This window comes from Nicotiana sylvestris, chromosome 10 (assembly GCF_000393655.2).
Source record: "Nicotiana sylvestris chromosome 10, ASM39365v2, whole genome shotgun sequence".
NCBI lineage: Eukaryota > Viridiplantae > Streptophyta > Magnoliopsida > Solanales > Solanaceae > Nicotiana > Nicotiana sylvestris.
Genome location: NC_091066.1, coordinates 12807862 through 12820722, shown reverse-complemented (window position 1 = coordinate 12820722; position 12861 = coordinate 12807862). Strand labels below are relative to the sequence as shown.

Here is a 12861-nt window from a genome sequence, read left to right as displayed (position 1 = left end):
TAAATAATTTCAAATGCACATTTGCGCCCCAGATATGCCTTTTTTTTGGTTATAGTACATCTATATTCCTGGTGGACGGACGTAATACACTCTTTGATCTTGTACCTAATGGACACTTTCAAGTGTGGAATCAAGACAAGAGAAATCAAGTCTACATCTAAGTTGAAGTGGTTCTGATTGAATGTGTCCATTTCACATCTGTGGGTGCTAATATATTTACCCACTTTCCACAACCCTATTTCCTTCTTGATCGCACGCAACATCCAGTTACAACCCATAAAGTATCTACGGCATATGACCTTGTCTACCTCCGGAGTTGACTCCCTTACTGTCATATCACGACACTCTCTTATATTGTACATTTTACAAGCCCTAGATAGGCGAACTTTATCGGAAAAATACATGTCATTATCCAGCACCGTTGGTCTACACTCATCCCACATTGCTGACCGAAATTCGTCATCATCCCTTGTGAAGGCATCCACATCCGGCATACTTGGTAAATTATCAAGGTAGGGAATATTTCGCTCATGAAACGGCACGTGGGACTCGTACACTCTTGGTCTAACAGGAGGTGGAGGAGCATGCTCTCTCGTCAGCTCAGGTTCGACATTCACTTCCTCCTCTTCATCACCCTCGTCAGGGAAGGGTGTGTCATCTCCAAACTCATCGATATTGTTGTCATAATCACTATTATATTCATGACTCTGCGCAGCTGCCAAATCACGAGTAAATACGCCGTCTACGGGCAACTAAGTGAGATCAGGACCATCAAGTTGCTCGTTTTCACTGCACAAAAAGAACAAAATGATAAGCTACTCAAATTGATAAATATTTTACATATAGCTATATCACTTCACTTACAAGTCGTACTGCGTTGACATTTCATGATGGACATTTTCTTGGTGGTGATGACTCCCGAATGGACCACCGTGATCCAACACGCCAGAACTACGTATATTCCAACTGGGTGTGGGGTCACAACTTGTAAAATTCATATCCAAATGGTATCCTCTGTGGAAAATATGAGTGTTAATACAAATTCAATTCAACAAAAAATAAGTATCGTAACAGAAAGGAAAATTGAACTTTACCAGTCGTCTTGTGAATTATGTAAAGTATGAGAGAAATTATTTCCTCGCTCCTCGTTCGCCCGCAGAGATAAGTTAAGATCCGACCAAACTCTTTCAGCCGGAACCTGTTGGGATAAAATTGCTCCAAAATAACCACCCGATGATTGGGGGTTATCCCTGCTTTACGCAGTCTCATTATTGCCAATGTCTTCAGCCTTGACGTACATTTCCAACAATTTTATCACAATAAATTCCCTGTATTCATTCGAAATCCACAAAAAATCTCTAAGAGTTTCATCATCTTCGATGTTAATCTCAGAATAACAAGCAAACCCCTGCGGAGTCACAGAATACGGAAATCTACCAGTTACTTTAAGGTTCACCGAACGTTTCCTCACACTCATTTTTTTACGCAACAACAATACCAATTTATCGTACTCCATTGTAAGCGACAATTTAACATGATAGTGTGGTGATGAACTATACCTCACAGAGTTATTCTCCACTACAACCTCACCCCCAAATATAATGAAACCCTTATTTTTTGCTCTTTAGACATTATAAAAAATGTTTGATAACAAGAAGAAAAGTTTGAACGGAAGTTAGTATATGTTTTGAATGGATTCTCATAAAATCTTAACCCTTTTAAATAAGGCAATGCCTCGCTCGAGAGGCTGAATTTTTTGACACCGCGCTATACCCATTTGAATTATTGTTATGTCAGTTAATCGTAAGAGACTTATTGGTGGACTCACAAACCGATATATATATATATATATATATATATATATATATATATATATATATATATATATATATATATATATATATATTTGAATTACAGTTATGTCAGTTAAATGCATGAGACTAATTGGTGGGCCCACGAACAGGTATAGCGCGGTATTACACCGCGCTATATATAGAAAAATATCTTTTTTTAGGCAATAGAAACGTATTTTGAGTCCAAAAAGTTGGCATTTAGGTTTCGGACTCCATTATAAGGTTATGGTAAGGCTTATGTGCACACTACCCTCTCCAAATCTCATTTATGGAATTACACTGAGTTTTTATTATTTTTGTTGTTATCTTATTTTTTCTGTCTGTTATTATTATTAACTTTTTTTTTGTGACTTCTGCCTTATTTTATTTATTTTTTTTAAATCGAGGATCTATCATAAACAATTTTTCTACCATGTGTAAAGTCGGTTTACACATTTCCTCGTGAAACTCATTGGGTATATTGTTGTCATTGTTTATATCACTCAAAAAAATGTGTTTGATAAAATAACAAGTGACGGTGAGTAATTATGAAAAGTGCATCAGATCACAGGGAAGGTCACTGCTTAGCGCAGTAGATCCCATCACACTCAAACAATCCTTATAATTTCTGCCAAGTGGAAACAGCTAAGCTACTACAAGAAATTTCACCACTTCAACTCCATCCCAAATTCTCATATTCCCCACTTTACTCCTTTCTCCTTCTGTTTCTTCCTCTTAAAACAGCAAATCTTCATTCCCTCTTTTTTCTTCTTGATCTGCCCCCCAAAATACGAAAAAATGCAAATGCAGTACAAGAATTTAGGCAGATCAGGCCTAAAAGTATCCCAACTTTCATACGGAGCATGGGTCACTTTCGGCAATCAACTCGATGTCAAAGAAGCTAAATCCCTCTTACAAAAATGTCGTGACCACGGTGTCAATTTCTTCGACAACGCCGAGGTTTACGCTAATGGAAGAGCAGAAGAAATAATGGGTCAAGCAATTCGTGAATTGGGTTGGAAAAGATCAGATATTGTTATATCTACTAAGATTTTCTGGGGCGGGTCGGGTCCAAATGATAAGGGTTTATCGAGGAAACATATAATTGAAGGGACGAAAGCTAGTTTGAAAAGACTGGATATGGATTATGTGGATTTGATTTATTGTCATAGGCCTGATGCTAGTACACCTATTGAAGAAACTGTTAGGGCTATGAATTATGTGATTGATAAAGGTTGGGCTTTTTATTGGGGAACAAGTGAATGGTCAGCTCAACAGATTACTGAAGCTTGGGGTGTTGCTCAAAGATTGGATCTTGTGGGTCCTATTGTTGAACAGCCTGAGTACAACTTGTTGTCTAGGCACAAGGTATTATCTTTTGACTCTGATTTTGGTATTTCCTTTTGTCAAATGCGAATTCAAGATCTAGAATTAGTCAGTTTAGAATAAATGTGATCTTATGTGTAGAGTCGGTGAGTTTAGAATAAATGTGATCTTATGTGTGAAGTCAATGAGTTCAGAATAAATGTGATCTTAGTGTAAGTCAGTGAGTTCAGAATAAATGTGATCTTATGTGTAGAGTCAATGAGTTCAGAATAAATGTGATCTATGTAGAGTCAGCGAATTCACAATACGTGTGATCTTGTGTGTAGAGTGAGCGAGTTCAGAATAAATGTGATCTTATGTGTAGAGTCAGTGAGTTCAGAATAAAGGTGATCTTATGTATTTTCATATGTATACATAAGTTCGAGCCAGAAACAATGAGTTTGGATTGTTTTGGCACGGAGTTCAAGAAAGAAAGGGATATTTTTAAAATTTGTGATCTAAAACAAATCATAGATATTTGTGTGGTTGTAAATCAATTAATTAAGGGTAAAATAGGAATTCTAAAGATAAATTATTTTAAAGTAAGGAAATGCGACATTCTTTTTGGGCCTAATTAAAAAAAAAAGGGTATCACATTAATTGGGACAGCTAAGTATTTGTTTTTTGTCATATGTGAATTTAGGATCTAGAGTCGGTGAGTTCAAAAATCAATATAAGATAGTCAGACAAGTGAAATGTGAAATATTGAGGAAGTTGGTTAATGGTGATAATACATGACAGGGTGTTTGAGGTAAAATAAGAGATTTTTTTTCTGTATAGGCAATATGGAAGGAGTGGGTTAGTGGTGATAATACATGACTGGGGGTTCGAGGTAAAATAATAGATATTTCTATATAGGCTATACTAATTAGTTGAGGGTTGTCTTTAGTCATGTTAGTACGTTTACTTTAAGTCTTGTGCTTTGTAGGAGTCCTTTGGTTCAGTCAATCGTTTCTTTCTAGGAGTCTTTTAACCCTAGCAGAGATTTGCATACCAGTAAAAAATATAGAGAACTGCTACTACTTTTTATTCTTATTTTGTATAATAGTGGCCTGAGTTGAGTTTTAATGAAGAAATACGGTCCGTGACCCCAAGCCGTTTGGTATTGAGGTCTGAGCATAGTATTAGTTGTTGCTGTTGTATCCTCTAGGTCTCTTTACAGCCAAATATTTTATTTCAAAACTGCATTTTTTTTTGATTTGCACCGGGTGTCCGAGTCTCTTCGAGCCCCGACTAATCCCGGGGGTGCACAGGCCCTCGGCAAGGAGTTTCCCGCAGGTGCACCACGGTTAATTCAGGTTTTAGCCAGTCCGATGGCCCTCGGAAATTGTTTGTACCCAGTGGGTTCAAAACTGCATTCTTTTACAGCTGTACATCTGTTGTGACAGCTTCAGTGTAGGATTTTCAAGGCGTTGCAAGTCTAATTTTGCTATTTATACATGGCCAAAATCCTTCACCCTTTTGTCGTATGAGGAGAAAAGATGTTGTTAGCTGTAGAAACTTCTGTGAACGCCTTGTCTGAGTATGCTATAGGAGGTCTAATATTGTCCGATGTTGCTTTTTCTTCAGGATCTGATTTTGATTTACGCTGCTTTTGTTTGAGTGATTTGGCTTCCAGAATCTTAGTTGCTTGCCATCTTTATGCTGATCACTACATGAATTGTCAGATTTTATCGCATTTGGTCTCTGCCTGTAGCTCCAATGTTAACTTTGCAAAAATGTCGTTCTCTGTATGTACAATTCGTCATTTGTTTTATTTCTAGCAATATGGACCTCATCGAATTGCTGCAGGTTGAATCTGAGTACCTCCCTCTGTATAGCAACTATGGCATTGGTCTTACGACATGGAGTCCTCTTGCTTCAGGTGTTCTGACTGGAAAATATAATGCAGGGAACATTCCAGCGGACAGTCGATTTGCACTGGAAAATTACAAGGTAAAACCCTCAAAGTTTTACAAGAAAATCCTGTTTATTGAAAACTGTATGCTGCCATTCTAATTGGATTTCTTATATTTACTCATGGTCGTCAATAGTTCCTTGTTCATAGCTTCCTAAAAAACTAAATCGGAAATTTCTATGACCAGCTGGTTGAGTAGTTAGACTTAAAGGAAGCTCAAGTTGCAAAAGTTGATTAAGAGTTTTGGGGCTCAACTAGTTAAAATACCCTTAATCGTAAGAGAAAAGAACTTCATAAAGAGTTGCACCAATAATTGGTGAAAGTTTTCCAAGGGAACTAAATTTTTTTTCCTTTTTTTTTTGAAAAAGAGAGGAGATTTGCAAGAATTATTAAAGTTTAATGTTAGATGAACCACGCCTGGAGATCTAAGTGAATAATGGTTGCCCGACTCATTCGAATCTGCTTAGAAGAGGCTTTGCCTTGTGCTATAGATTTAATTTTTTTGATCCAACAACTATTCTCAAAAAAATCTTTGCTCCGCAACTCAGAAGATATTAATCATCTCTCTTTGCACTGACCGGTGACTATTCAACTATACAACTATTTCTTTGCGTCTCTGATGTTAATGGGACTGCCTGGACAGCTAAGGCTTGCTATTATTATTAGCTGGTTGCGGAGAAAGATGAAGAATTTTTTTTTTGTTGAGAATACTGTCTAATGCTGTCTAATTCACTATACCAGCCTACATTCTGTGGGTAATAACTATTATGGAAAGAAACGAACAGTCGTCATTTTATAGGGATGACAGTAGCTTCACGTACACTCAAATACAAATGTTTCTACTTATTTACTTTTTGTACTAACTTAAAACATGTGTACAACCTATATAGTCTTTTTGAGTTCCTCGACACTCTACAGTAATAGTAGGACTTTCATCATTTGTATTTGAGTGTACGTGAAGCTACCTTCATCCCTATAAAATGACGACTGTTTAGGACTTTCATCTTTTTTAATCTCACACATTGTACATTTCAGCACCCACATAGGTGCTAATTCATTAACACTTTGTTTACTTTTCAAAAAAATAAGGGTTGCAGTTTTTAACCACTAATACGTAATGACAGCGAAAAACTATAGTAAAGAAAGAGTGATGCTAGTACAAATATTAGACCAGGTTTAGCATCACAATAATTCCTTTTTTTTTTGTACTACATTCCATGAATAAGATGGTATTGAAGAGTTAAAGTTCTCCAAATTTAAAATGATCTGAGGATATATCAAGCAATTAGTTTTTGTGGTTTTCAACCAGCATCCCCATTTATGAAAATGGACGGTTTCTCTCTGCCAAAAGGAATTTTTGCTTCCCTTAGACATGTAGATATCAAGCAAGTAGTTCTTATTTCCTAATGTTTGTGTGCAGATATCATTGTCCTGTTTTTGTATAATCCTAATCTAGAACATCAAAGGATTTAACCTTGTCTTATGTGCTAAAACCTTGAAGTATGAGATAAAAGTCACGCTAGTCTCTAAAAAAACAAGGAATAAAAATGCTATTGGCAGGTCGCTTCAGAGATTTTTTTTATTGTTCTTTAGGAGTTGTATTTGTCAGAAGAGGTTCAAGATTTTTGAGTTGCATTCCAAATAGAGGAACACAGGTCAAATAGTGGAAAGTGAAAGTTGTCCTTGCAAATAAGATCAGATATATGCTTGTGTGGACATATCCAAACTTCATGTATTGATCTGTATGCATGTGCATACTTTGTTGTTCATGTAAACATTTTCTTTGTCAATTGTCACTCTTCTAAACTTCTCCTATTCAAGAAACATGACTAGTAATCTTATACATTGCAGAATCTTGCCAACAGATCTTTGGTGGATGATGTGTTGAGGAAAGTAGATGGATTGAAACCAATTGCTGAGTCACTAGGTGTACCTCTACCGCAACTGGCAATTGCCTGGTGTGCTGCAAATCCTAATGTCTCATCCGTTATTACTGGTGCCACCAAAGAGTATCAGGTCCGTTAGTTTTCCATTTATGCTATCCCCGAGCTTTCCCTTTCAGACAATGATTCTTTTTCTTTAGTCTTGGCCTGAATTTTGTTAGCACTCAGTTCAAGTATTGATATCTCGAACATTTTTTATTTTATTTTTTAAATTGTATTTTTTTTTCGCATGCATTTTGAACATGGCATGATATAGAGTATTTTTATTGTATGCCACGTATTGCATTTATATTTATAGTTTTTAACCAAAAGTTTCCAATTATTGCATGTTTGTCTTTCTTTTTAGTTAATCATGTTGGTCTGTTAAACCTTTCTGAACACAATTTATATTTTCTACTTTCTAGTATATATTTATTAACTGAATTCAGGCCTGATGCCCCCTCTCCAAAACAAGTTAAAAGGGAGAAAAGGAAGTCCTCTTACTTTGCTTTCTGAAATAAGTTCTCTTATTGATTTGTTTTTACTCTTAATCTCTAATTAACTTAATTTCTAGAGACATCCACGGAGAAAACGATACAATCTTCTCTTCGGATTGTTCTCTTCTAGTACTTTGATTAGCATAATCTTAACTTTGTATCATGCTGGCAGAGCAAGAATTCTTAATTTGTAACTTCCTTATGTGCTTTAACGTAGTCTCCGAAGTTGGTGACATCTCTCCCTGGATTATGATCAGCTTACCAATCTCTAATTACAATCAATTTCCTTTTACTAATAGCTTCTTCATTGTGCTAGAGAAACTAAGTTTTTATAATATTGCCGAGAGGGCTTAAATGGGCGAGATGGGCAGTGAGAATTCGTATAGCTGACCACAACTTGCTTGGGATTAAGGCGTAGTTGTTTGTTATAGATTGCTTCTTCATATTAATCATTACATATTCATTAATGCAGATTGAAGAGAACATGAAAGCTATCAATGTCATTCCAATGTTAACACCTGCTGTGATGGAGAAGATTGAGGCTGTTGTTCAAAGCAAACCAAAGCGCCAAGATTCGTATAGGTAGATAAATTTTAAGATCCATTAGGTCTTAAGAGCACTACTATTTCCAGAATGAGTTTTCCTTGCGATGTATTTTGCAACTCCTATTGCTTGTCTTATGTTAAGTACATTAAGAGTTGGTGTTGTTTCTGAACCAACCTTTGATTTTGGTGAATTTTCTACTTTTCTTTGGGTGGATGAGATGTTGGCTTTCAGAGTTGGAATGAATATTGTCTTTAGTCTCTGCTTGTGAGTAGAGACTAACATACTTCTCAAATTGTTTATGTTTATCCTGTGACTTATAATGGTTACGTTTCTTCTAGATTACCTATTAAAGTTTAATGTAAAATTTTACTTCTATTGAGCTCTAGGTGATATGAAGGGCAGCCTGGTGCACTAAGCTCCCGCTATGTGCGCGGTCCGGGAAAGGGCCAGACCACAAGGATCTATTTTATGCAGTCTTACCCGGTATTTCTTCAAGAGGCTGTTTTCACGACTCGGACCCGTGACCTCCCAGATAAATTTAGACTCAGCAATTGGTTTAAGAACTGAGTATTTGTCGTTTCCAGTAAACCTCCAAGTTGAACTTTGGCTTGTTCTCAAACAAAATATTTGGTCTGAAAAACGGACTTCGAAATTTAGGAATTAAATCAAAATGTTTCCAGATAACAATAACTTAAGTTTTCACAAAATCTAACCACAAATTTCTCCAGATAAATCTTTTTCTTCTAAATTGTTCTATAATTAATCCAAAACCAAATTTGTTTCAAAAGAATTTTCATAAAAAGAACCCATAAAACCAGCACGTTGTTTTCAGAAAACCGGATTAGTATTCTTTTATCTTTAGATTGTGATGCCAAAAGCATCACATGAATTCACATCAAATGGTGCTGAGGGTACTGTATTACAGTTCCAACTTCCATGTCAAGAGAGCATATTTTATTTGGAAATCCATATAGAGGGAAATGGACAAGCAGCTGAATTTTGAGGAAAATCTCATCATTTCATGCCTTCTTTAAACGTAGTGGAAACAGATCAAGTGAAGACTAACCTCCATCATGAGGAAAAATACATAACAGCGCCATTAAAGAACAATGGGAAGAAAGGGCAACCCAGTGCACTAAGCTCTCGCTATGCTCGGGGTCCGGGGAAGGGCCGGACCACATGAGTCTATTGTATGCAGCCTTATCCTGTATTTCTGCAAGAGGTTGTTTCCACGGCTTGAACCCGTGACCTCCTGGTCACAAGGCATCAACTTTAAAAGTTACGCCAAGGCTCCCCTTCTAAAAGAATAACGGGAAGAGGGACAGCAAATTGACTTTGCATTGATCAGAGAGCTTAACCATGAATAAGGTTAGTTATCTACATAGTGAATTTACAAGAGGTAAAAGGATAAGTGTTGATAATGCATGGTCTACCTTGGCATTAAAGCCAGAATTTGGCTTCTGATGATTCCCATGCTCGTCTGTATTTCAGCATAGACTGGAAAGTTTTGCGAGCAAATGGGTTGCAAGCTTGTTACAGCAGAATCAAGCACTTTTGCCACATCAGCGGGTGGAAACTGTCATTCGGTACACTTCTGCAATAATATACAATAGATAAACAAGTAATGTCAAGCATAAAGAAGGAAAATCCAGAGGTATTGTTGGGAATTGCAGAATGCCCACAGAAATATTCACATTAAGAAGGGACCTATATTTTTAGGTGGAAGACCTTCTAAGCCAAGCGGGAAACCAACGGCCTTGAAGGAGCAAAAAAATCACTACATGAGATCAGATACACTCAACACTCGAGTATCACAAAGTTCTCGAGGCCAATACACGCAAAAGTTTTGAACTTTCCTCACAAAAGAACATATGCGTTTCTTTCGGTGAAGTGGGGTGATAGCAAATGAAGAGGACCAAATCTCAAACTTGGTATCTTCTTTTTTCTTGTTTGAAAATATTTGTTAGGTAGAGCTAGATTTGGTTTGCTATTAGATGCGTTTGTGTTTTCACACTGCAGGTAGGAACGGTATAAGCAAAGTGAATGTGTCTTTGTCTCGCTTCCCTTATAAAGTTATTCAAATTCATAATACATTGTCTACTAGATTGATAAAGATTAAAATTGTTATCAAAAATATTGAAAAGAACGAGAAGCATCTTCTGGAGGTTATAAAGCATTTTATGTCATGCAAAAGCAACCCAACACTGAAATCCGAATTCCAGCAAAGGACAGAAAGTGATCGGTAATTGTTAGACCTGTTGTTACTAGGGTCTATAACCGCAGAAAAAAGGGTAAAAATAAGGCTTAAATGTAATTGTTTTATTTATTTATAATTATGTATCTGTTTTGGTAGTAGTTACCTAGCAGTTAACTAGCAGTTCGGACAGTTTATATTATACTAGGAAGAAAGGAAGACATGCAGTTTATTCTGTAATATTTTCTCTGGCAGATTTGGAGGTTAAGGTTCCTCAAAATACCTTGGTTGTTAGGTGTATTAATGTTCTAATTGTTGTTTGTTTCTCTGTCGAACTTATTCTGTTTGTTGGTAGCAATAAAGAATAGTTGAAGTGTTGTTCTGTATTGCAAATTCACTGATTACAGTTAGGAGAAATTCTGGTTTCCTAACATTTTTGGTATCATAGTCTTCATGGTTTCAACCACAATGGAAGGACGAATTGAAGGGTTAGAGAAAACAATGAATGAAGTACAAGAGGAGATTGGGTCAGTACGGGATTACCTAGGCCAGTTACGGGAGTGGATGCAGAAAAAGGATGAACATGATGCTGAAATTCTTCAACATATGAAGGGAAATCCGAAAAATCAAGCAGATCCAACTAAAGAGGCAGAAATAATGGCAGAAAATAGCGGCAATCAGGGAGGCGATGGACAACGTGAGGGGGTTCAACCACAATTTCGTGATGAAACACGTCCTAGAAGGCTAGAATTACCCTTATTCTCTGGTGATAATCCATATGGGTGGCTTAATAGAGCAGAGCGTTATTTTCATTTCAATGGCATTGATGACAAGGATAAATTGGAGGTTGCTGCTGTTTGTCTTGAAGGAAGAGCCTTAAATTGGTTCCAGTGGCGGGAGACAAGAATTCCAGTTGTCACATGGGATGTGTTTCGAGTAGCCATACTCCAACGATATACTCCATCACAGTTGGGGAGCTTATACGAAGTTTTGATAGGGTTGCAACAAACTGGAAGCGTGGCCCAATACAGAGAAGATTTTGAACTACTCTCAGCACCCTTGAAAGATGCCGACGATGAGGTTTTGATGGGAATATTTATCAATGATGTTACACCTTGTGTATTCGGCGTTATCATGATGTAAATGGGATAATTCGAGAGGAAGATAATTTCTATGAGATATTTAAATGATGCGATAGTTATACGTTAAGATTGGAAGTCATTTGAGTTGTGATTAAATATTCGACAAAGATCGCGCGTAAGTTACGGGTTTAAATTTCACTGGAATTTGGATAAAATGTTGATGAGCGTTTCTCTCAATATACTGGGAGTTATGGTGTGTTCTACCTACTGAATCGAAGGTCTATGAGTTTAGTTTCCAACGCAATAAATGGTTCGTTAATAAGACTTCGGAGTAGAGAGATATTAACATTTTCGTATAGGGGTGCACACTGTTACGGGAACAGTGTGCCTAGTCGGGTTTAGTCAAAATTTCTTTATTTAAATCAATTTTTAAAACAGAACCCCTGCGTTTTATCTTCTCCAAAACAGAACCAAAAACCTAGAGATTTCCTCTCAAACTTCTCCCATCCATCTAGCCAAGCATAACAACAATTTAGTCATCCTCAAGATGGAGAACACCATGGTAGCTTCGGAATCGTGAATTCTTCGGTGTTTCACTTTTCATAGCAAGACTTCGTCTTGTAATTTCGAATTTTGAGTAATTCTGGTCACATAAGGTATGATTTAACTTTCTCTTTGATCTTTGTAAACTTCTACCATAAGAATTCTTAAGAAATAGTTGAAACCTCTATAGAAATATTTCATCTTAAGAAATAGATGAAACACGTCTTAATATGACTTGATTGTTGGGGCTGTTCTATATGGTTTTATTGTGTTGTTTGGATCTGTGAAGACATGGATGGAATTCTGTTGATGAGGAGATGTAGTAAAGTAAAATTTGGTGGTGTGTTGGGGGGAAATTAATCTACAAAAGAGTCTACAAATTCATGGCCACAAGTTGTTCGCGTAAATGTCTAAATGAAGAATTATTTAAGCTATGAGCTTGAATTTGATTTTGAATGGTTTGTATTATGTAGGAAATCATTCCTAAGGCTTTTGAGGTCTTGGAAACAGTATATAACTCCATCGACAAGGTATGTAGGGCTTTCGCTATACTTTTCGGCATGACTAGAATTCGAATAAACGTTTATCGAATTGTCTCGTCGGATTCGAGTTATTTCACCTTCAACTTATAAAGATGCTTAGACCTGATCTTTTCTCATAGATTGCTTACTCTAGAGGATATCTATGAATTCTCGGATTTCCTTGTTCCTTGCTTAAAAAGAACTAGAGCCTTTTACTCGTTCTCCTTTCGACGTTCATATAAATCATGAATAAGTAACATTTACTTCAAAGGTGCTCATAATACACAACTCTCATGTTCTTAGTACTTGTTGGCTTGTAGTTGAAAATTAAATTTTTTTAGCCACAACCATGATAGTCGGGGAATAATGATGATAGGCCACTTCGACTCTTCTTAGAATACGTCTTTTAAGGTTGGTTTCGCATTGCACCTATATAATTCATGATTTAGTATATGTATGTAT

General features: G+C 36.6%; 2 protein-coding genes and 1 long non-coding RNA gene across 3 annotated transcripts; 2 read left to right on the top strand and 1 right to left on the bottom strand.

The window, feature by feature from the left end:
- Positions 1-2345: 2345 nt before the first annotated feature.
- Positions 2346-8351, top strand: LOC104244223 (probable voltage-gated potassium channel subunit beta). The gene is made up of 4 exons (XM_009799599.2): positions 2346-3200; positions 4989-5132; positions 6946-7110; positions 7986-8351. The coding sequence occupies exons 1-4, from the start codon at positions 2631-2633 to the stop codon at positions 8097-8099; spliced, it is 993 nt and encodes a 330-aa protein (XP_009797901.1). The 5' UTR covers positions 2346-2630; the 3' UTR covers positions 8100-8351.
- A 705-nt stretch (positions 8352-9056) lies between these two features.
- On the bottom strand, positions 9057-10884 carry LOC138880358 (uncharacterized). The gene is made up of 2 exons (XR_011402985.1): positions 10797-10884; positions 9057-9653 (listed from the first exon to the last, which is right to left on the bottom strand). It is a non-coding gene; the product is annotated as an uncharacterized lncRNA (long non-coding RNA).
- Positions 9653-11434, top strand: LOC104244222 (uncharacterized). The gene is made up of 2 exons (XM_009799598.2): positions 9653-9990; positions 10702-11434. Exon 2 carries the CDS (start codon positions 10707-10709, stop codon positions 11394-11396), a length of 690 nt encoding a protein of 229 aa, XP_009797900.1. The 5' UTR covers positions 9653-9990; positions 10702-10706; the 3' UTR covers positions 11397-11434.
- Positions 11435-12861: the final 1427 nt, after the last annotated feature.

Coding starts and splice junctions, on each gene's coding strand:
- LOC104244223 (XM_009799599.2), top strand. CDS start 2,631: ATGCAAATGCAGTACAAGAATTTAGGCAGATCAGGCCTAAAAGTATCC. Junction 3,201..4,988: donor ACTTGTTGTCTAGGCACAAG/GTATTATCTTTT, acceptor GAATTGCTGCAG/GTTGAATCTGAGTACCTCCC. Junction 7,111..7,985: donor GTGCCACCAAAGAGTATCAG/GTCCGTTAGTTT, acceptor TCATTAATGCAG/ATTGAAGAGAACATGAAAGC.
- LOC104244222 (XM_009799598.2), top strand. CDS start 10,707: ATGGTTTCAACCACAATGGAAGGACGAATTGAAGGGTTAGAGAAAACA.